Genomic DNA, 22,526 nt, shown 5'->3' with positions numbered 1-22,526 from the left:
CACACCTAAGCTCATACGTATACACATATATAAATATATATACGCATGTGTGTATGCGTTTATGTGTGTTCACGTATTTCCATTAACAACACGCACGTAAGGTGCAAAAAAGAGTGCAATGAAAGATTTTTTAATACTAAATCGAAAATTTTTCCTCTTCCTAATTTTATTTTTCTTTTATTGCTTTTTTTTTTTTTTTTTATGTCTTCTTTCTCTTTCAGCTTCCGTCTCTCCAACTTTTCTGTTTTATCGTGCTACTACCCACCGACAATTTATTCTCTTTTTCAGCAGGAAGAATTTATTTTTCAGAATAGTTTGTGCGAGTCAATCTTGCACACTTTAAATTCGTCAAAAAAAAAAAAAAAAAAGAAAAAGAAAAAGGGTATGAAAAACGTGCACCTGGTATGTAGCTGTTATGTTCCTACTATGTACCTGCTAGTACTTCCTACGTAGCTACTCCATATCGGCTATTTACGACTCCTTCACCTGCCCAAGTCAGGAAAATGGTATCATCAGAATTTTCTCTGGTGAACATTTTGATTTTTGTACATTTTTTTGAATTCCTGCTGCTGGTAGGAGACCCTCTCTGGGTTGCTATACATTTGTTCATCGTGTTTTTTATATGTTTTTCTATTTTTACTATTTTTTCTGGGCATACAAGGTCTAACTGGTAGTGTCATCACAAAGATGGTAAATTCATAAATAATTGAAAAAATAAAACAAATCCATGTAAACAGAAAAACTAGTACTCTTTTAATAAAATTGTATAGTAAAAATAATACATAAAATAATATATATAAATGTATAACATTAACTAAGGTAAAGAATATTAAAAGAATGATTTGGTCTGATAAATCTGTAGGTATGATTCCTTTCAATTCTGGGTTTATGGTATTTAGCTTATTTACCAAAATGTGTGAATTGTTATGCAGTTTCTGAACAAAGACATCTAAATTATTTACAGCATTTTTTTTGAAAGACAACAATTGTGGTATGATATAATTTATATATTTCATACAAAATGTTTTTGTTGATAATGCAAAATAAACAATTTTGTCTTTTACTAAAGTTACATATAGCTCTAGAGGAGAATTCTGATAAAATGTTTTTGATCGATTAGCAAAATTGCTATGTGTTATACCTTTTCCATATAAATATAATTGTGAAATAACTAGAAGACCATATTCTTGCACATTTTTTATGATCACATCTTTCCAATATACCATCTGAAATAATACTTTCTGCATAAATGTTTTTTCTGCTATTATTATATAGAACGTTTTATATATTTTAAATATTTTTAAAAAATAGCTTATCATAATATCGTAAGAAATTAAATAATTATCATCTTTATTATATTTATTTTTATAAAAATTATTAGAATTCTTTGTACAAGTATTCAATTTTGATTCTACATGTACAATTTTATTTTCTAAATTACTAATTTTTTCTTTTAATTCGAATGCATCTTTTTCTTTCTTATTTAAACTTTCATTATATTTATTACTCATATCTTTTACTATTCCATTAATCTTATTTTCATTTTCCTTACATATATTTAATTCATTTTGACTTGCCTTCATTTGTGCTATACATGCATTTAGGTCATTATTACTTTTTGTTGTGTAGTCATCAAAACTTTTTTGAACATTTTTAATTTCCTCAAGAATTGTATTCTTCTCTTCTTCGCATCTTTTTATCTCGTCTCTAACTATATTTACTTCTTCCTTTCTCATTACCTGTTCCTCTTTACCTTTATTTACTTTTTCCTTTTTCTTCTCCTCTTCGTCTATACTTTTATTTACTTCTACATTTTTCTTCGCCTCATCTATACTTCTATTTACTTCTATATTTTTGCTTGCCTTCTCATAATTGTTTTTCGCCTCCTCCAATTTTTTGCCTTTTCCATTTTTTTCCTTCCCCTCACTTTTCCCTGTTTTCTGATTTTTCTGCTCCCCTTTCTTTGTATTTGCCCCATCCTTCTTATTCATATTTTTATTATTAACATTTTCGCACTTTAAAAAATTAATTACGAATATTAAAAGAAAAAAAAAAAAAATTATGCTTAATTTCATTTTATAGTATACTTTAATTCTTACATTTAATATGTTTCTATAATAACAGAGTCAATTGTTCTGCGTAATGCTATTCTCTCTTATTATTTTATTTTTTTTTTTTTTTTAAATGTTAACTATATTTGTTTTATATGTACATGTATACAATTTCTTACATCATATATATGGCTTCTTATTAGTGACGCTTTTTTTTTTTTTTTTTTTTTTTTTTTTTTCTTTTAAATTGAAATATTTTATCTTAATTTCTTGTTCTTTCTTCGCATATATACATATTTAAAAAATAGTGTCACATAGTAATGTGCAAAAATATATAGGTTTACAAAGACATCAGGCACATGTAGTACATTTGGCCGTTATAAATATGAACATACATGTACATATATGTGTACATATATGTGTACTTATATGTGTACTTATATGTGTACTTATATGTGTACTTATGTTTGTGCTTATTATGTGTACATATATATGTATACATAAGCATTTATGCATTCACGCATTTATATATTTATACATTTACGTATTTATACATTTACGTATTTATACATTTACGTATTTATACATTTACGTATTTATACATTTACGTATTTATACATTTACGTATTTATACATTTACGTATTTATACATTTACGCATTTATACATTTGCGTATTTGTACATTTACGTATTTATACATTTACGTATTTATTCATTTACTTATTTACGAGTTTGTACATTTACATATTTACGTGTTTATACATTTACATTTTACGTGTTTATCCATTTATGCATACTTGTTCTTATGTATAGGTATGCCTATACAAGCAGTGCGTGTGCGGAATGACGTTTAAAAATATGCGCATGTGTTTGTATATTTTTGCTTGTGCTTTAACAAAAGTAGAAGAAAATTTTCCACGAAATAAATCAGCCATTCGTTTTAACAAAAACTAGTATATTTGTGCTAGTACGCATACGCCCGTTTAATTACCAGTCCGTACATGTATATATATATATAAATACTTTACATTTATGTAAATACTTTACCTGAGCGTATATACTCCATAAATGCATAAGTACACCTCATATATGTGAATACTTTCCATATAAATATACTCACATAATATGTGTGTAATGCATATATACATACATGTATATATATATAAATATATACATATATATATAGAAATATGTATGTACATGTATAAGTATACGCACTCCTGTGTTATACTTTTTTATTCGTTTTTAAAAAGCTATATAAAAATTATGCTCACAAATATGTAAGGAAAAATTAAAGCCTTAACTAAAAGCATTTGCAAATTTTTATTTGTTCTTTTTTACATGTTTTTTTTTATTCGTTTTTTTTTTTTTTTGTATGTTTTTTTTTTTTTTTTTTTTTTTTTTTTTTTTTTTTTTTTTTTTTGTATTTTTTTTTTTTTTTTTTTGTATATTTTTTTTTATATGTTTTTTTCAAGTTCTCCCATGGTGAATGAAGTAAAAGTATTTCGTCCTTTTCTTCCTTTTTCTTTTTCTTTTGCTTTTGCTTTTCCTTTTTTTCTCCTTATTCCTTTTCCCCTTTTTCTTCATTTCCCTGTTTATTAATTTGTATAATTTTTCCTCTCTCGTTTTTATTGCTCTTCACCATTTTTCTTCCTTCAAATGGATGAAAGAATGAGGATTGCAAAAAAAAAAAAAAGGTCAGCATAATATACAGAAGAATACTATTTAGAGGAAATAATAAACAAATAACGTACAAGCATTACAGATAAAATAATATTTAATAGCCATTTATACATACACATACCAGTCCGTAATTCATTTATTATATGTACTTTTTTTTTTTTTTTTAAGAGTAATCATTTGAACATGTGCTAACATGCATATAATTAAAGCATAACATCAATACATAGTGATGGAGCACATACCTGACGGTTTTACTTTGTATATTTCATACCTTGTACCTTTTAGCATTTAAAAAAAAAAAAAAAAAGAAAAAAAATAACGAGTGTGTAGATTACAATTCATACAAAAACAATAGTATAAAGGTATGCACAAACAGACATATATATTTACCTATACAACTACTACATTTAATGCAAATTAATAAATTATCGGTATATACCAAAGGAAAAAGAAAAATTCGAATTATTTCGTATTCCTTAGTATATATGATAAGAAGTGATACCCCAATGAATATGAAAAAATAGAACTAAAAATACTACAACCTTTCGCTAGTGAAATGAAGATATTATTATGTATATATATATATATATATATATTTGTATATATGTAGGAATATATGTATGTAGGTAGGTATATATGTATGTATGTAGGTACGAACGTATGTATGCCCATTTTTCAAATACGTTTACACCTGTAGGTAAAAATGAGTACCCCTCCAGGAAGTTTTCCTCGTTCAAATTACGCACAGAAAACTAAACATACCAGAGTGTACTCAGCGTATACTCGTAAATACATTATATGCTTGTACGTATATGCGCATATAAATATATATATACGTATATACGCGGGATTTTTTACCTATATGCATTAACACTCTACATTGATGTACATATAAAAAAGAGGGTGCTCCAACGTTGACGTATTTTGTCGTTCGATATTTTCTGTACAAAATATTTCAAATTTTTTTTTTTTTTTTTTTTATAAGAATTATGTGCAACTATATTAGTGTAAAAAACGTCTTATTTTATAGCACTAAAGGGTATTTTTCTTTACACATATATCTAAGCTCTTATGTTTAAAAAAAATATATATTATGTACATATGTATGTATATGCGTATATATACATTTAAGATGACTATCTTTACCCTTCTTTCTCGCACATAGGTGGACAAGTTAATCGCATTTCATTCGCTAATAAGATATAAGGGGATAAAATAGAGCAAAAAAGTCTTTTCATTTTATTTTTTGATATGTGCTCTTTATGCATTTCTCATATATGCAACGTTCGATACATTAACCGTTGTATGTGTATAAACGCTTATTATTTTCTCCATGTGATATGTTATATTTGTTGTTTCCGCTTTATTTGCACTATTTCTTTTACTCTATGTTACTTCATTTTATATTATTTATTTATTTATTTTTTTTTTTTTTTTTTTGCAAAGATGGGATGGGATTATTCTTAAAATCAAATATACATTTTAAAAAATTTTAATTTAAAAAACATAAAAGTAACTCATAAAAATTTAAATTTGTAATTACTTAAAGGATTATTAAAATTGTAGAATATGTAGCAATATAATAACATTAAATATTTTGAAAAAATGTATTGGTAAAAAAAAAAAAAAATTATAAAAAATGAAAAAAACTACTTGGTCTTTTTCGTGCGATAGACTCATATACACCCATGCACATATATATACATATATAAATACATATACATATAAATACATACACATATACATACATATAAAAGCATACATGCCTACATACACACGGTTACGCAAACACATGTGTTACATGCGAGACTTTTTCCAATTTCTTTTTTTAAAATTATGATGATGCATCCTTTTTTTTTTTTTTTTTAAATTAAAATGTCCAAACTGAACTATGTAGGCATTAAGCCTGTTTTCAGTAATACGTATATATATATATATATATATATATATATATATGCAAATTTATTCATACATAACTACACGTACGCATGGTGTAATCACGTACAAATGCACCCTCCCTATATTTTAAAATATATTCTAACTCATTATTAAACATGCTAAATTATTTTGGTATTATAAATATATGTGTGTATATGTATGTATATGTATGAATATGTATACATATGCCCATATATGTATATATATATATACGCGCGTGTATACATATGCAATTGTCCATAAAACGAGTAAACAGTACAATTTGGAGTAATTCTCTTAAAAATGCATAAAGACAAAATTAGCTAGTTCAATATTTATTCATATAATACATGCCAAAATTTTATTATTATTTTTTTTTTTCTATACTTCTAAATCGTGTAAAATTGTTTTCAATTCATAAATAAATATTATAAAAGGGGAATAAAAAAAAAAAAATTAAAAACTTCCTCCCGTTTGTTGAACCATTGCATCAATAACATCTCCATCTTCTATTCCTAATTGATCAGGTGTGTTATCTCCATGTATCCTATCCCCGTCATATAAAAATCGAACTAAATTAAAGGTGAGAGTGACAAGGGGGGTGAACGGAAAAAAAAACAAAAAAAAAATACATACATATATATACATACACTTTTTAAGATATAAAAAACTAATCAAGCGTGTTAGTAGGTTAAAATATACGTTGTAGATATATTATAAAACAGTAAAATAGGAGCAGTATGAAATGGAAGTGCCGCAGATAAATATATAATGTAGTTTTTGTCCTTTTTTTGTAATGCCATCAAAGCACGGATATGTACATATATATATATGTTAATATATGTGTACTTAAGTTCACTCATTGTGTACATGAGAGCGGTACCTGCTTCCATTGACTGTCCAAGGCGGTTACAGTATACTTCCATTAGCTTCTCAAGTTTCGTCTTTCTTTTTATTTTAAAAAAAACCTCTGCTCCATCAGGTGATCTTACTTTAACCTGAATGTGTTCACCTTGATTGTTACTTGTCGTTGCACCCGCATTATTAGCTGCTGATGAATCGTCAGCCATCTTTTATATTTATTTTTATTTATTTAATTTCTTTTTTTGGACTTAACGGTGTGCCAATATAAATATATAATGTTGTTTCGATAAAGTGAGCTCCTTTCCTACTACACTCCTACTGATCTGTAATTCTTCTTCACTCCAATGTAATAATACCTTTTATCTAGAAATTAAAAAAATAAAATAAAAAAGTGAAAAAATGAGAAAAAAGTATACTATAATATATATACAATATATTATATTATTCTATATTATACTATACAATATTATACTATACAATATTATACCATATTATACTGTACTATATTATGCTGTATTCTACTACACTATATTATACTATATTATATTATTATAATACGTACAATCCTCATTCTGGTATATACACGTATGTATAAATATACATATATATTTATATTTATATACTCGCTTACCTTTATAAAAAATACTTTTATATATTTTTCGTTTTGTACTTCGCGGATAGTATATTTTACTCTTTATATATTTTATCCTGTATGTACTGTACTTTAAATTTTATATATTATAACTTATCTTTTATGTTTTACGTTTTACGTTTTATGCTTTACGTTTTATGCTTCACGTTTTATATGCTTCACGTTTTATATGCTTCACGTTTTATATGCTTCACGTTTTATATGCTTCACGTTTTATATGCTTCACGTTTTATATGCTTCACGTTTTATATGCTTCACGTTTAATATGCTTCACGTTTAATATGCTTCACGTTTAATATGCTTCACGTTTAATATGCTTCACGTTTTATGCTTCACGTTTTATATGCTTCACGTTCTTCAATTAAAAATCCTCAAAGTCATCACAAAAAAAAAGGGAAAAATTGCACTACTTCTTAAGCATATGTACATACATATATATATACATTGATATATATACATATAAATATATACCCATACAAATATATATACATGAACGTACAATGTATACCGCTTAGGGATGGCTTACATTAAAAACGTTAGCAAATCAGTAAGCATAGTGTTTTAATTTTATAAAAAAAAAAAAAAAAAAAAAGAAAATATTTTAAAAACGTTATAAATGGTAAAAATGGAAGGAACAAGTGAAAGAAAATATGCAAGAATTTAAGAAAAAATTATATACTTTTTATTCCCAAAAAATGGCGTACGATAAAAAAAAAAAAAAAAAAAAAAAAAAAAAATTAATGTGTTAAATAATGTATTAAAAGAATAAATGTATTAAACGTGCATGAGGATAAATTGCGGTAATACAAAATACGTATTTACATTATATATTACTGCCTTTGTTGAAGTTCAATTTTGCTTTATCATAATATTTTCATGTACTTGTATTTATTTGTATTATATATATATATATATATATATATATATATATATATGTGAATATATAACATTATATATGTAATTTGTACGTATAATATGTGTACATGTGTCATATATACATTGAAAAATATTTAACAAGTTCATATACTATATGCTGTTCGTTTGAACGAATAAACGCATTTTTTGTATTTCATTTTTCATTCATGTTTATGCTTTTTTATCCGCGCGAATGTTTCTTCCGCTGTTGTGCTATACTACTATCGTGTTATACTGCTATTGTGCTATTCTACTATTTTGCTAATTTATTTTTTTTTTTCTTTTTACGACAGCTTCGAACACATAAAAATTCTCATGGTGTGTAAAAGTAAACCTTGTAAACATGTACGTATGCAAAACGAAGAAATGAGAAAGCAAGAATATATAAAACATGTGTTTATTTTTTAAAAATGTTGGTACATATTTTCTTGCAAAATGCACTCTCAAACGTGAAATTATATAACTCATAGGAACAAAATAGGGAAAAAAACGTTTTCCCTTTTTCATTTTATTTTACTTAACTGTACGACACTTCAATTTATTTTTCTCCATTTTACAATATTTAATTTAATTTTTTTTTTTTTTTCAACGTATACATATTTCAACGTATACATATAATTCTTTCCATTTCATATTTATTAAACTTGTTTTGGGCTTATACTAGTTTATTGTACCATGTAGTAGCCTACCGCGCCTATTGTACTATATTGCAGCGTATGGTATCCTACTGTGCCTTACTGCCTTTGACGTAGTTCATTTTTGACACAACTGATAAGAATATACGTTAGGGGAAAATTTATCATCTTCGTAATGTTAATCACAGCAAGAAAAAGAAGCATAGAAAATATGCAAAGGTGAAGAATATACTCCGCAAAATATACATATACGTGTACATACATGACCATGTAAAAACACTTTTTCAAAAAACTGACAAGTTAATAATAAACAAATGGAAAAAAAAAAAAAAATAAAATAAAAAATAGGGAAATATAAAAATTGAGAAATTACAAAAAATATATGTATTTTTTTTATTTTGGTGTAATTAACATATTCCCAATGATAAAAGTATGGTTTAACAGCATACGTTGATGTATTTTTCCATTTTATGTATTGGTTATACGATTTCTTTTTTGTTTTTTCATTTCAGCCTTCACTTCAAAAAATTTACAGATATGCATACAAATATGCATACATACGCGCACACATACATATACACCTATGTATGACTAAACCGATAAAAACTCTGCATTAGGGAAAAACAATTATTCCTTTTTTTTTCATTTTTGATATTTTTATATCTATACATGCAATGGTTCATATGTGTAATCTATTTCTCCACCAGTTTCCTTAAGAAGCACTGTTCGCCTCCCGTTCAATCTGCATGCATAAAATGCAAATGGAAAAAACGTGTATTATGTGCACACTTATATGTTCAGCGGGGATATACATAAATGTTCATATATATGCCCATACGTACGTATGTATGCATATATATATAAACAACAAATTCCTTACATATTCATGCGTTTCTAAGTACTGCTCCTTCAAATTTGACAGCTTATCGATTAGCTTTTTTCGTAAATCCTGGGGGGGTGGGGGTAAAATAAAATAAATGTAAATGTCTATATGTGTACACAAGTATATGCAAGTGTATGAATACAATTCAAAAAGGGTCCGTGGTCGAGAATTTGTCTTAAGTATATTTTATGTATCCCTAACCACTAGATGGGGAGTGTGTTTATCGTAATGGGCTATTTCCTCGTTCAACTCTTTTTTTATCTCATCCCTTGACTTCCTAATAAAGCTACAAATATAAAATATAACAAGGGAATAAACAAATGAATATGCAAAATGGAAAACAAATAAACAAATAAACAAGTGAGCAATTAAACCAGAACCCAAGTAAACACATGAAATGCCCGCAATACAACGAATGATGAATAACTACGCACGAAGCTCATTAACGATGATTCAAACGTTCATAATTTCTTCCCTATTAGTCATTTATTCCACTTACATTTTAGACACTTTTCTAAAACATTCCTGTTTATCTGTGGTGTTTTCAATCTAAAAAGGACGGTATGGAACGCAGAAAGAAAAAAATATATATGAACGTGTAAATGTTAGGGTGTAAAATAATGTGAAAACTGTATATATGCATGTACGCATATATTTATGTGCACACGTGTTTACTTTTGTTTGCATCATCCATATAAGAAGCACTACTATTTTATTTTGTTAATACTCTTTACCGTTTCTATGGAGGCTTCACATTTTTTCCTAAAATACATTTCACTTGCTAATATGCTCTTTAATCTATTATTCTGCTGCAATGTAGATTCAATCGTTTTGGAAATCTCTTTCAGCTGCGGAGTTGAAGTGAAGAGTACGAGAGGGAAGGGTGTAAGTCTCCCGTACACAATGTGTTACGAGGGTGTTATACATGCATTATATACGTACGTGCATTTTTCCATTCGTACATATGTCCATTTTTCCTTTTCATCTTACCCTCTTCAGCGAGTTTATATAATTTTCGTTCATTGTTTCCATCTTTTACAAAACATAATCAGAAAAAAATAAAAAAGCTCTTAGCGCTAATTTGAAATTTATCTATGTTATAAGCAGGGCCTATATATACGGTACTTTACTCTTCTGTTGACTGCTCTTCCGCTTTTGGCTGTTTTGTGTGCTTTGTATTTATCACCAAAATAGCAAAAAAAAAAAAAAAAAATAGAATAAAAAAAATGAAATATGTACTACTGATGCTTCAGAAAAAAGCATAGGAAATGCATTTTAAAAAAATTAAAAAACGTTTTTTTCTTCCTTTTTTTTTTTTTTTTTTTTTTTTTCTAATTTTTTACTATTTTTTGGTAAACTTTCCGGCTTTTTTTTTGTTCTTTTTCCTATCTTTTTTCCTTCTTTGCTTTCTTTTTTTCTTTTCCTTCTTTTTTTCTTTTTTTCTTTTTTACTTTTTTTCTTTTTTACTTTTTTTCTTTTTTACTTTTTTTCTTTTTTACTTTTTTTCTTTTTTACTTTTTTTCTTTTTTTCTCTTTTTGTTTTTTCTTTTTTTCTTTTTTTGTATTTTTCTCTTTTTGTTTTTTCTTTTTTTCTTTTTTTGTATTTTTCTCTTTTTGTTTTTTATTTTTTTCTTTTTTTGTATTTTTGGCTTTTTCCCCCCCTCCGTCCCTTCAAGGGGCACACTTATAGCCTCATTTTTGCTGCTAGTAAGCAAACTTTTCTTCCGTTCACTTTGTTAGTACAATTTGACTGAAGAATTTTGCTTTTTTCGTGCGTTCTCTTAGTTTTCCCGTTTTACCATACTATAATTTCGCGTTTCCCTTTACTTGCTTGGCATAATGGAAAATATCTCCAATGATGTTAATTACGTTTTTCATAACTCGACCTTATATTTGCTCTTATACGCGTTCGTACAAGTTGCCTGCTACCTAGCACATAGCATTCGTACGAATGAAATTGTTGTATTTTATTTTTTAAAGCTCCACAAAAAAATAAGAAAGACATACTGCTATTATATGAAATCAAACAAATATCAAGAGACTAGCAAGAAAATTGAAACTTTGAAAAAAAAAATAAAAAAGTATAATAAGCTTATAGATGAAAATAAAAATTCAAATAAACATTTAAATGAATATGATTTGATAATATTAAATGGGAAATATACAAGAAAAGTTTTAAAAGAAGAGAACAATTTAAATGATTTAATGAAAATACTGGAGGAGGAAAATAAAAATGATTATCTCATTCATACATGTAACACACTTCTTGCGTTTTTATTCTCAAAGAACACGCTAGTTGGGCTTATACGGAAGCAGATATGTGTAATGTGCAAAATTTGCAAAAACATTACATATGCACAGCATGCGTATATATAACATTGTACATGTATGATTACACGTCTGATGCATTGTTTTTGTATTTGTCGAGTTACATTCTTTTTTGACGAACTCTTCACCTTAAAACATGAACATTATGTTGTAGCACAAAATGAGCTCACATTATATATGTTCCGTTGTATGGATGAAAGTAATTTTCCTTTATCTCTTATCTTTTTCTTCCTTTTTTTTGGATTGTTTCCACCTTTGCACCATTTTTCAGGTTTTATTTTTTTTCATATCATTCAAATACTTTGCCACCGATCACTTGGAAATACCAAGCCTGAACATGCACTCCTGTTTGTGGTTTAAGAGAAACTTCAAAATAATTTACGCAACAGGTGAGCGATACATATATATGTATATTTATTTGTTTGTTTGTTAGTTTATTTGTTAGTTTATTTTATTCCATTTTTTCCTATAGGTCTGTACTCGTTGCACATGTGAGAACAAATATGCGTACGTATTTCATAAAGCGGTCTTGTGTGCCCATACGTGTGCAGAAGATTTAAAGTACCATATCATTAAACCTTTTAATTGTTTATACTCTTTTTTCTTTTTTTTTTTTCCCCTTTGTAGAACCTTGCTCAAATAGTTTATTCGATTTTTTATACGGTTACAACACCGCGCAATTATTTTTTTTTACGATAAAGCAAAACCTTGGGAGTTTGTTCGTCATAACAAAACAGAAACAAAAAAAAAAAAAAAAGCCATGTGATTTTATTTGGAGTTGTATAAAAAGTGTAGAAGCACAAGTTGGTGTAAAAAAAAAGGATTTCTTAAAAATTAATAAGCCACAAATTGGTAATAAAAAGGTATAATTTTTTAATATACATTATATGATGTCTGCTCCATTTTTGCTTCATGTTTTTTTTTTTTTTTTTTTTATGGCTAGCTGTATGCATAATGCAAATATTTTCATTTTGTTCATAGAAAAAAAAAAAAAAAATGTGTAAAACATGTATATATTTAGCTATATCTCCCTTTTTGGCTTAAATGTAGTGGGTGAATTCAATGTTTTTGTTTTCTCTCTGGTGATCGCTCTTCTGCAAAGAAATGGAACGTTGCACATGAATTATAAATACACAAATGTGCATGTGATGTATGTATATAATATATATATACATGTATGACGCACGAATATGCGCACACTGGAAATGGCGTCCACAAAAAACAGCGCATTGGAAATGTAATGTAAACTCTAGCATATAGGAGATGCGAACATGCCACCCCTGCTTTACCATATTTTCGAATACTTAAAAAAAAAAAAAAAAAAAAAGTACAGGCAATTTATTTACCACTTCCACATATCAATACTTTTTTCTTATTATTTCTTGTTACCTGTTCCTCCGTGATGGCCCGCACATCCGTCGTAAACTTGATTGCATTTTCCATATCCTTACGAATAATACTTTCATCTTCAAATGTATTTTTGATTAAAGTGATATCCACATGCTGTTTATTCTCCTCAGTTAGCTCCTCCAAAACGTTTTCATATTCCGTATTTTGTAAAAGTTTTGGATTATTTTTTATATAATTTAAGGAAAGGTTAATTTTCTTTTCAGCTATTTCTTTAATTCTGTTTTTATAAAATCTCATTTTTCTCTTTTCTTTAATTTCATCAATTTTTTTTATTGCATTAATTGTTTTAATATATAAATTTCTATCATACTTAATGGGCTCATTGCGGATCTTTTCATATTCAAAAGTCTTATCATAATTTAATTCTTTGTTTCTTTCTTTTCGATACACCTTCGTCCATTTAACTTTGCGCGGGTTGTGTTTCGCCTTAAAATGTTTGTGGCACTTACTTCGGCAAAAGCGAAAAATGTTCGCATCGTTTCGGATGAAGAATATTCCATGCCCTGCATACAAATGTACAAATTTTAAATGTAAAAATTAAACATAAAAAAAAAAGAAATATATGAAATAGTAAAAATTGTAAATTATAAATAATAAATTATGAATTAAAAATAATAAACAATACATAACCAGTTAGATAATATAAATTACAAATTAAATTTCGCGCGTGGAAATGTCATCTTCAACTCGCACATTTTTGCAAGGGTTCTTTTGGTACCGCATTCCCCATATATATATATGGTCGTACGTACATACATACATATTCGTACATACTGATGCACATGATCCACGAATATACTTAATATCCATTTTGGCACTTGAAAAAAAGCGCCTTCGTACGTTTTAAATTACCTGGGTATATATTCCCTGAGCAATACCAGCACTTCTCTATCCTCATCGTAAGCGAGAAAAATTCTAAAGCATACAAAGCATACAATACAATCGGCTGTTCATGAAATGCTTTTCAAAAAAAAAAAAAAAGGGAAAGGAGAAAAAGGAAAGAAAAATGAAAATAATAATAAAAAATTAAAACGGAAGTGGGAAATAAAAATAAAAAATTAAAAGGAAGTGGGAAATAAAAATAAAAAATTAAAAGGAAGTGGGAAATAAAAATAAAAAATTAAAAGGAAGTGGGAAATAAAAATAAAAAATTAAAAGGAAGTGGGAAATAAAAATAAAAAATTAAAAGGAAGTGGGAAATAAAAATAAAAAATTAAAAGGAAGTGGGAAATAAAAATAAAAAATTAAAAGGAAGTGGGAAATAAAAATAAAAAATTAAAAGGAAGTGGGAAATAAAAATAAATAATTAAAACACAAATAGGGAAAGAAAAATATAAATAAAAGTAAAAAATGAAATACAAATGGAATAACGAACTCAATTCACCATACATTTATGCTCTATATTGCTTTCTTATTTTATGCTGAAAATTTAATTAAAACTAGCCGATGTCACTCACGTTGTAATTTCTTGTTTTGCAGTTTTGTTAGAATATAAGTCTCTGCTTTATTTAAATGTTCATTATTCGTCGTAGTAATACCTTTTTTTATTTTTTATTTTTTTATATTGTGCACATGATTTCCGACAATTTTTTCTCCACTTCGGGAAAAGCACTTATGTATATGTATATGCATTATGTGTCAATGTGCTTTTTCCTTTTTTCAAAAGAAAGAAAAAAAATAAATGGTATAGTGTTAATACATTAATGCAATTTTTTAATTGACCGGTCGAGAAGAATACATGAACAAGTCAGCACGAATTAAAATTTTTTGTATTTTTATGTATGTAAATATACTTGAAATTCTTTGTTATATATGCTGAGCAGATTTTGCAATAAAGAGTCCGTATGTATTTGTATATATATAAAAATAAATCAATATAAAAATGTTTAAGTAGTTTAATATATATATATATATATATATACGTAAGTACGTACGCTCATACATGCTTACGTACTAGGTACATGCTGCACGAAAAAAAAATTAAAGCTGCTTCGCTTTTGAAGAGCGAACAACATATATAGTGATGTTACATTTACCTGTGTTGTATTAATATTTTTTCCATAAAAGGCATGGTCTTTAAGCTTAAAACGTTGAAATTAGTTGTTTATCTTTCGTATTTTTAATTTTTTGGAGAAATTAAGAATTAATGGCGACGATTTTCCAAATTTTTGTTTACTCCAGCTTCGCTTATGTATATACATATATATATATGTATATTTATGTATATATGTGAAAATTAGTTTACAAAATTTTGCTCTTCTAGGACCAAACCTCAGTTTGTACGCACAAATTTATAACATATACCCGTAATCCAAGTTTTCACCGTTTTACGCAGTTTTACGAAGTTACATTTGGGCTTATTACAAATAGCGTAAATGTGAAAACGTAAATCAAAGGGGTAAAATAAAGGTAAAACTAAGTCCAAAATTAAGGTCAAAATAAAGACCAAAAATTAGGTCGAAATAAAGTTTTACAGGGTTCTTATAACAAAATGAACGAGGAGGACTACGAAATCAGCAGCGCGCATTTCTTGCTTCGGGATGATGAAGCTAATGGAAAGGGCATGAGCATCAACCGTAGTGGTAACGATAACAACGGTGAGGACTACTACAACGGTAATGAACATGGTCATATCAGCTTGGGCGAAAAGTATGAGAAGGAGAATGGAACAAACTTCAATTCAGATAATGAAGTGGACATGAATTCAGAAGGAGTTAAAAGTAAACTGGATCATAGAAATGTCGTTCTTAATATACACAATATAATAGCATCGGCAAATTTATGTGTCGATATTGATTTGCGTCTAATAGCTGTGTCAATACGAAATGCTGAGTACAACCCTAGCAAAATAAATACCCTTATTATTAGATTAAATAAACCGAAGTGTACAGCATTAATTTTTAAGAATGGAAGGATAATGTTAACAGGTACAAAAACAAAAAAGGATTCAATATATGGATGTAAAAAGATTGGGAAAATAATTAAAATGGTAACAAATGATTGTGTTAAATTTAAAAATTTCAAAATAGAAAATATTATTGCTAGCGCTAATTGTAATATTCCTATCCGATTAGAAATGCTTGCACATGATCATAAAGAATATTGTAATTATGAACCCGAGTTATTTGCCGGATTAGTTTATAGGTATAAACCAACATCTAAATTGAAGTCGGTTATTTTAATTTTCGTTTCAGGGAAAATTATCATTACAGGATGCAAGTCCGTTCAAAAATTGAACATAGTTTTTCAAGATATATATAACGTTCTCGTTCAGTACAAAAGTTGAGGAAGGGGTGGAAGCCGCGCGCGAGGCGCTGTATCGATCAACACGTATATATATATATATATATATACACCCACGTTTAACGCGTATGTGCTTGTATTTTCATCTGTTTATGTACCCACTTTCGGGAGATCGAAGGGACAACCTTCCATTTCATTACACCGCTTCACCATTTTGACTTTTTTTTTTTTATGATAATAGTGATACATACGACTTGTCTATTTGTTCATATTTTTTAGTTTTTTTGTACGAGCATATTTTTTATATACCTCCTCCATCCATCCTTTTTTTTTTTTTTTTTTTTTTTTCCATAAATAACACCATTTTTCAATTCATAATATAACCAAAATGTGTTAATAAAAGAGAATTAAAATAAATCCTAATATATGGGAAAAAAAAAAAAAAAAAAAAAAACACAAACACAAATACAAATACAAACACAAATACATATACAAATACATATACAAATACAAACACAAATACATATACAAATACATATACAAATACAAACACAAATACATATACAAATACAAACACAAATACATATACAAATACACACATATGTGCAATGCGCATTGAGGTTTTTCCCTTTGCACATGTAGGAACACTTCACCAACATTTATTTTGCAGTTCATTTGTCTCTTTACTTTTCATTTCTCTTCTTCTGTTCAATTTGTTTGTTCCCCCTCCCCCCTCTTTTTAACCTACCTGTTTGTAGGAACCGACATGTCCCCTTTTCCTTCCCCAATTAGGGGGTCCCTATTTTCTGCATAAAGCATTTCCAAATTATGAATGTTAAAGGTGTTCTTAAACTTACTTAACGCAACTGAATTGTCGTCTTTAATATTTTTTACTTTGCGTAAAATAAATCTCTGCCTCCTTGCTTTAATTAGAGCAGAAGTAAACCAGACTGTCCTTAAAACTTTTAACCATTGCTTTTTATTCGGTTTTGCATTTAATTTTGTTAGTTCGTAATAACTGTGTAGTAGTCTTTCATTAAACCGAATTAAAGAGCAATGTACTTTTTTTTCTTTCATTTCATTTAATACTTTAAAACTATTTTGTATATTATTCCCATCTGATATTATTAAATTTCCATGTAATAATATACTATAAGAAACTTCATCTTTTAATGGATAATTAACTAACATATTATAACAGTTTTCAAACTCCTTTTCATTATTCCTCTTCAAACACATCCATATTCTTTTATGTATTTTATTTTTGTATTTTTGAATATTATACTCCTCCTTCGAAATTTCTTGTATGTCCTTTCTTTTCTCATCCTCTTTACAAATATGTTCACCTTCCCATTTGACGATATCATTACTATTATTTCCTCTTTGAACTCCATTATTTTCTCTTTCATTTGTTTCATCCGTATTTTTCTCTTCATCGTTGTACTCTTCCCCCTCTTGTGACCTCGCCCCCATTTCATAACCTGTCGGCAAAAACTTAACTTGTCTTTCTACCTTCGCAGACAGATAAAACTTTTCATCAATCCTGTAACTTTTACATGGTTCCTTATTTTTCCTTTTTAGAACTCTATTTGGAAAGTATTTATTAATAATATCGTTAAAATTTTTTTTAACACTCTTTACTCTTAATGAGGAGGGTTTTAATCCCTTTTCCCCATCCCTTGAAAAATTTCTCCTTACTATTTTTAAGAAATTACCTTCAAAGTATTTTACAAACTGCATTTTTTTTTTTTTTTTTTTTTTTTTAACCAGAATTTCATGATATGTGGGTTTTTTGCTAACGTTTTTGTATGTCAAATGGGTGCCTATACCCTCACACACATCTACGACTACATAAGTAAAATTACACAGTGTAATGTTACACAGGTATGATCAGTCATATATAAAATAGCACTCGCACTACTCACCGGGGAAGTTTCAATTATTTATTTTTTACAAATGGGATAAAACAATACAACAGAGAAATAGGAAGTACGCGCGTGAACAAATTTGACTTGGAAAAAAAAAAAAAAAAAAAAAAAAAGGAAAAACAGAAAAAGAGAAAAACAGAAAAAGAGAAAAACAGAAAAAAACATCCACAGAATGATTTATTTCACGGAATCTCCTCAGAATTGTATCGTGATTTGCCGCACTCTTTACACCTTCTTTTTTTTTATTTTTCTCTTTCTTTGTAGCATTTTTAACTCTTCTAATGTTCAAAGAACTGCACAGAACTCTTCAAAATCTTTTCTAAAATTTCAGCGACTCTCTCCTTCTTTTCATGCTGAAAAAAAATGGAGCAAAAATTAAGCAGAAATGGCACAAAAACGAAAAATAACAAAAAATAACAAAAAATAACAAAAAAAAAAATAATAAAAAGTAATAATAAATAACGAAAAAATAATAAAAAATAACGAAAAACTGCAAAAAAATGAAATGGAAGCAAACATGCCCCCAACGTATAATTTATCTGCGTGGAAAGTAAAAAAGCCGACGCGGATTTTAGGGAGCTTAACACTAAATGCAGAAAAGCAAGCGACGGAAGTAGAAGATACAAAAAAAAAGAGATAGCCGTTGCCATGAAAAGGTTATAAATAGCTATTCTTCCATGCTCACTAAAATTTTTTTTTTTTTTCTTTTTTAATTTTTAAGTTAATTTTAATAATATTTTCTTTTCTGTTTTTTCGTTTTTAATTTATAAATTAATTTAAAAAATGTTTTCTTTTTTTTTTCCTTTTTGTTTTCCTTTTTTTTTTTTAATACTAAATCGTGCTTAAATCTCCTCATAGCTTTTTTCTGCCGCGGAAATGTAAAAAAAAGGGAGGAATGTGTATATTTGAGGTCACATGAACAAATATACACGTAAACAAGATATGCTTTTGTAATGACCTATTTCCTCTTAATCTACATCTGTTTTTACGTTATATAGTTATATACTTAATTATTTAATTATTTATTTTAGTTATTATTATTATAATTATTATTATTATAATAATAATAATTATTATTATTATTACTGCATGATCACTTTTTCCTTTTTATTTGTTTTATTTATTTTTCGTTTTGCTTCATCTATGCCATTTATTATGATCAGCTTTTTCCCCTCTCGTCATCGGGCCTGGATTTACATCCAGGCGTTTCCACATGTGCACGGTATCGCATACTCATACGTATATGCAAACATAAGCACGTATATAAGTAGGCCCATATTCATATAGGCGCACGTACATATATAGGCTCAAACTTATGTAGGCCTGTACTTCTGTAGGTGCATACATACATAGTCACATAGAAACGTAGTCCCTTATACGCATGTATAATTTTCGAAATGTATCTCTCCTTTTCAGTTATATTCGTGCATATTTAATTTTTTTTTTTTTTTTTTTTTCCTATACTTCTTTCCTTTTAAGTTCATCTGTGAATATGGAGAAAAGAAAAAAAAAAAAAAAATTAAATAAAAAAAAGTGAATAAATAATACCAATAAATAAAAAATAATATCATTATAGTATAATGTGGTTGCAACATTTTTATATGTAGTCTTCAAGAAGCGATAAGAGGTAAATTGGCATATATTTACATTGTCTGTGATATGTGCTTATATATATTTTTTTTTTTTTTTTTTTGTAGCTACGTCGTTATTTTACTATTATATTGCAATTGGTATGGTCATTTTGTCATTTTGTCATTTGACCATTTGACCATTTGGCCATTTGGCCATTTAACTATTTGCCATTTTGACCATTTCATAATTTTATTATTTTTATTTTGTTATATTACTATTATTTTTTTTTTGTCGTTGTGCTAACCTTCTATAATATCGTTCGTATTTGCAGCTTCAGTAGCGAAGTTAAAAACAGTATATGGGGGATCGGTAATCTTCAGTTCACTTATCTAAAAAGAAATATTGAATGAGGCAAACAAAAAAAAAAAAAAAAAAAAAAAAAAACAAATACATGCATTGCTTTTTACATGCAATAAATGCCAAATTGGTATAGAAACATTAAAAAAGTTATGATGACATTTAAAGGTTGAAGTGGGATGCTACTATAGAACAGCTACGAAAGGTATATCCATTTATTTTTTTCATATTTTCACTTTTTTACTTATTTTCGTTATTTTTCAATAATTTTGTTATTTTTCATTATTTGCGCTATTTTTCATTATTTGCGCTATTTTTCATTATTTGCGCTCTTTTTCATTATATGCGCTATTTTTCATTATTTGCGTTGTTTTTCATTTTGTTCGCTTTTTTTCATTTTTCTTGACTTAATTCACCTTTGTCTGAACAAACGCAAATGCATTTTCTTGAGGACGGGGGTTATTATACTCATTAGATGCATGTGCCATTGTTAGTAGAAGAGCGAATAAATGAGTAAAAAAAAAAAAAAAAAAAAAATATTTTAACCTGCACATTTTGGAAAAACGTTCTTCTATCACAACAAAAAGGGAAGAAGCAGATCGGAAGAGGAAAAACAAAAACGAAAAAGGCAAAAATGAAAAAGTATGCTCAATTAACAAAAAAACAAATCAGACGCAAATAAAAAGTAGCAATTTTTTAAAACAATTATTTCTTCATATGTGTGTATGAGAATTCACAAATTTTGTTTTCGAGAAGATAAGTTACTTTATAGAGGCATTTTTTTTTTTTATGTTCATGCGTATATAAATGCGTATAATATACTTATACATACATATATATGTATGTATATATATGTATCTTCAGTGTATGTATTTACGGGCACATTTTTGCGCTTATGCTTATGTGTATGCACATATTTATTTATATGTTTATTATGTTCACACAAAACGACGGTGCCAAAAAAAAAAAAAAAAATTGAAATTGCGTGAGGAATAAAAAAATACAAGTGGAGGAATGCAAGTGGAAGAAGAGGCAAAACAACATTCGTAATAAGGGGGGAGTAAGCTGAACAAATGTTTTGATAAAAAAAAAAAAAAAAAAAGTGTAAATATTCATATATATATATATATGTATATGCAAAAATAAGCGTTTTCATATGTATTTACACTGAGGTGTTGGGGGTATATTTGTGCAGCTTGGCAGTTATATGATATTGAACCGTTTATGCAAAATTTCATGTGTATCCAGTGAAGGACATTTAAATTTTTACATATTTAAATGGTTAAACCTTTAAATGATTTATCTAAGAAAAATAAAAAATAAAAAAATAAAATAAAAAAATCAATGCTTTTTTTATGAGAAACCAAACATATGTTCATATTACACGCGGAACATACTTATTGCTCCAACATAACAAGAAACGAACTTTTATTCTGCCTCATTGTTCTTTGATTTGTGGGATTTCGTATCACGTCGTATCATTTTGTTTCATTTCGTATCATTTTGTTTCATTTCGTATCATTTTGTATCATTTTGTTTCATTTCGTATCATTTTGTATCATTTCGTATCATTTTGTATCATTTTGTATCATTTCGCGTCATTTCGATTTATTTTATTTACTTTATTTGATTTTTTTTGTTTCACTTTTTTTTGCCATATTATTTTTTTTTTTTTCTCATAAATTAAGTCCTTCGACAAAACAACACTAAATGAGCATTTCTACAATGCAAAAAAAAAAAAAAAAAAAAATTAAATTAAAACAAAACAAAAAGTGTAATATAACATAAAACAAAATAACATGATAAAACAATTCAAAATAAAACGATACAAAATAAAATGAAAAAAAGTAAAAAAATCAAATAATGTGCACATATTTCCTTGAAATGGCATAAAAAAAAAAAAAAAAAAAAAAAAAAAACTACCAATAAACATTTTCCTTTTTACAAAAACAAACCCTAAATTTTTATTAAATCTTTTACATGTATGCTTATACGAGTGCATGTACATGTGTATATATAAGTGTATTTATGTATGTATGTTTATGTATTTACGTTTATATATGTATGCTTATGTATATACTTATATGT

At 27.3% G+C, this 22,526-nt stretch overlaps 7 protein-coding genes across 7 annotated transcripts; 2 read left to right on the top strand and 5 right to left on the bottom strand.

Annotated features, from left to right (window-relative positions):
• Window positions 1-512: 512 nt before the first annotated feature.
• On the bottom strand, window positions 513-2,075 carry MKS88_001663 (uncharacterized protein; the record flags this gene model as incomplete). The annotated part of the gene is made up of 1 exon (XM_067214611.1): window positions 513-2,075. One exon carries the CDS (start codon window positions 2,073-2,075, stop codon window positions 513-515), a length of 1,563 nt encoding a protein of 520 aa, XP_067074551.1.
• Window positions 2,076-6,107: 4,032 nt separating this feature from the next.
• On the bottom strand, window positions 6,108-6,721 carry MKS88_001662 (small ubiquitin-related modifier; the record flags this gene model as incomplete). The annotated part of the gene is made up of 2 exons (XM_067214610.1): window positions 6,108-6,223; window positions 6,535-6,721. 2 exons carry the CDS (start codon window positions 6,719-6,721, stop codon window positions 6,108-6,110), a joined length of 303 nt encoding a protein of 100 aa, XP_067074550.1.
• A 2,708-nt stretch (window positions 6,722-9,429) lies between these two features.
• Window positions 9,430-10,623, bottom strand: MKS88_001661 (mediator of RNA polymerase II transcription subunit 11; the record flags this gene model as incomplete). Its single annotated transcript, XM_067214609.1, has 6 exons — window positions 9,430-9,459; window positions 9,598-9,666; window positions 9,802-9,886; window positions 10,100-10,149; window positions 10,335-10,448; window positions 10,591-10,623. The coding sequence occupies 6 exons, from the start codon at window positions 10,621-10,623 to the stop codon at window positions 9,430-9,432; spliced, it is 381 nt and encodes a 126-aa protein (XP_067074549.1).
• Window positions 10,624-11,439: 816 nt separating this feature from the next.
• MKS88_001660 (uncharacterized protein) lies at window positions 11,440-12,797 on the top strand (the record flags this gene model as incomplete). The annotated part of the gene is made up of 3 exons (XM_067214608.1): window positions 11,440-11,895; window positions 12,200-12,317; window positions 12,556-12,797. The coding sequence occupies 3 exons, from the start codon at window positions 11,440-11,442 to the stop codon at window positions 12,795-12,797; spliced, it is 816 nt and encodes a 271-aa protein (XP_067074548.1).
• Window positions 12,798-13,266: 469 nt separating this feature from the next.
• On the bottom strand, window positions 13,267-14,236 carry MKS88_001659 (60S ribosomal subunit protein L24; the record flags this gene model as incomplete). The annotated part of the gene is made up of 2 exons (XM_067214607.1): window positions 13,267-13,841; window positions 14,191-14,236. The coding sequence occupies 2 exons, from the start codon at window positions 14,234-14,236 to the stop codon at window positions 13,267-13,269; spliced, it is 621 nt and encodes a 206-aa protein (XP_067074547.1).
• Window positions 14,237-15,829: 1,593 nt separating this feature from the next.
• MKS88_001658 (TATA-box-binding protein) lies at window positions 15,830-16,624 on the top strand (the record flags this gene model as incomplete). Its single annotated transcript, XM_067214606.1, has 1 exon — window positions 15,830-16,624. One exon carries the CDS (start codon window positions 15,830-15,832, stop codon window positions 16,622-16,624), a length of 795 nt encoding a protein of 264 aa, XP_067074546.1.
• Window positions 16,625-16,948: 324 nt separating this feature from the next.
• On the bottom strand, window positions 16,949-18,321 carry MKS88_001657 (uncharacterized protein; the record flags this gene model as incomplete). Its single annotated transcript, XM_067214604.1, has 2 exons — window positions 16,949-17,000; window positions 17,330-18,321. The coding sequence occupies 2 exons, from the start codon at window positions 18,319-18,321 to the stop codon at window positions 16,949-16,951; spliced, it is 1,044 nt and encodes a 347-aa protein (XP_067074545.1).
• Window positions 18,322-22,526: the final 4,205 nt, after the last annotated feature.

Source organism: Plasmodium brasilianum, chromosome 6 (genome assembly GCF_023973825.1).
Source record: "Plasmodium brasilianum strain Bolivian I chromosome 6, whole genome shotgun sequence".
Lineage (NCBI taxonomy): Eukaryota > Apicomplexa > Aconoidasida > Haemosporida > Plasmodiidae > Plasmodium > Plasmodium brasilianum.
This window is presented reverse-complemented; position numbering and strand designations above follow the sequence as displayed.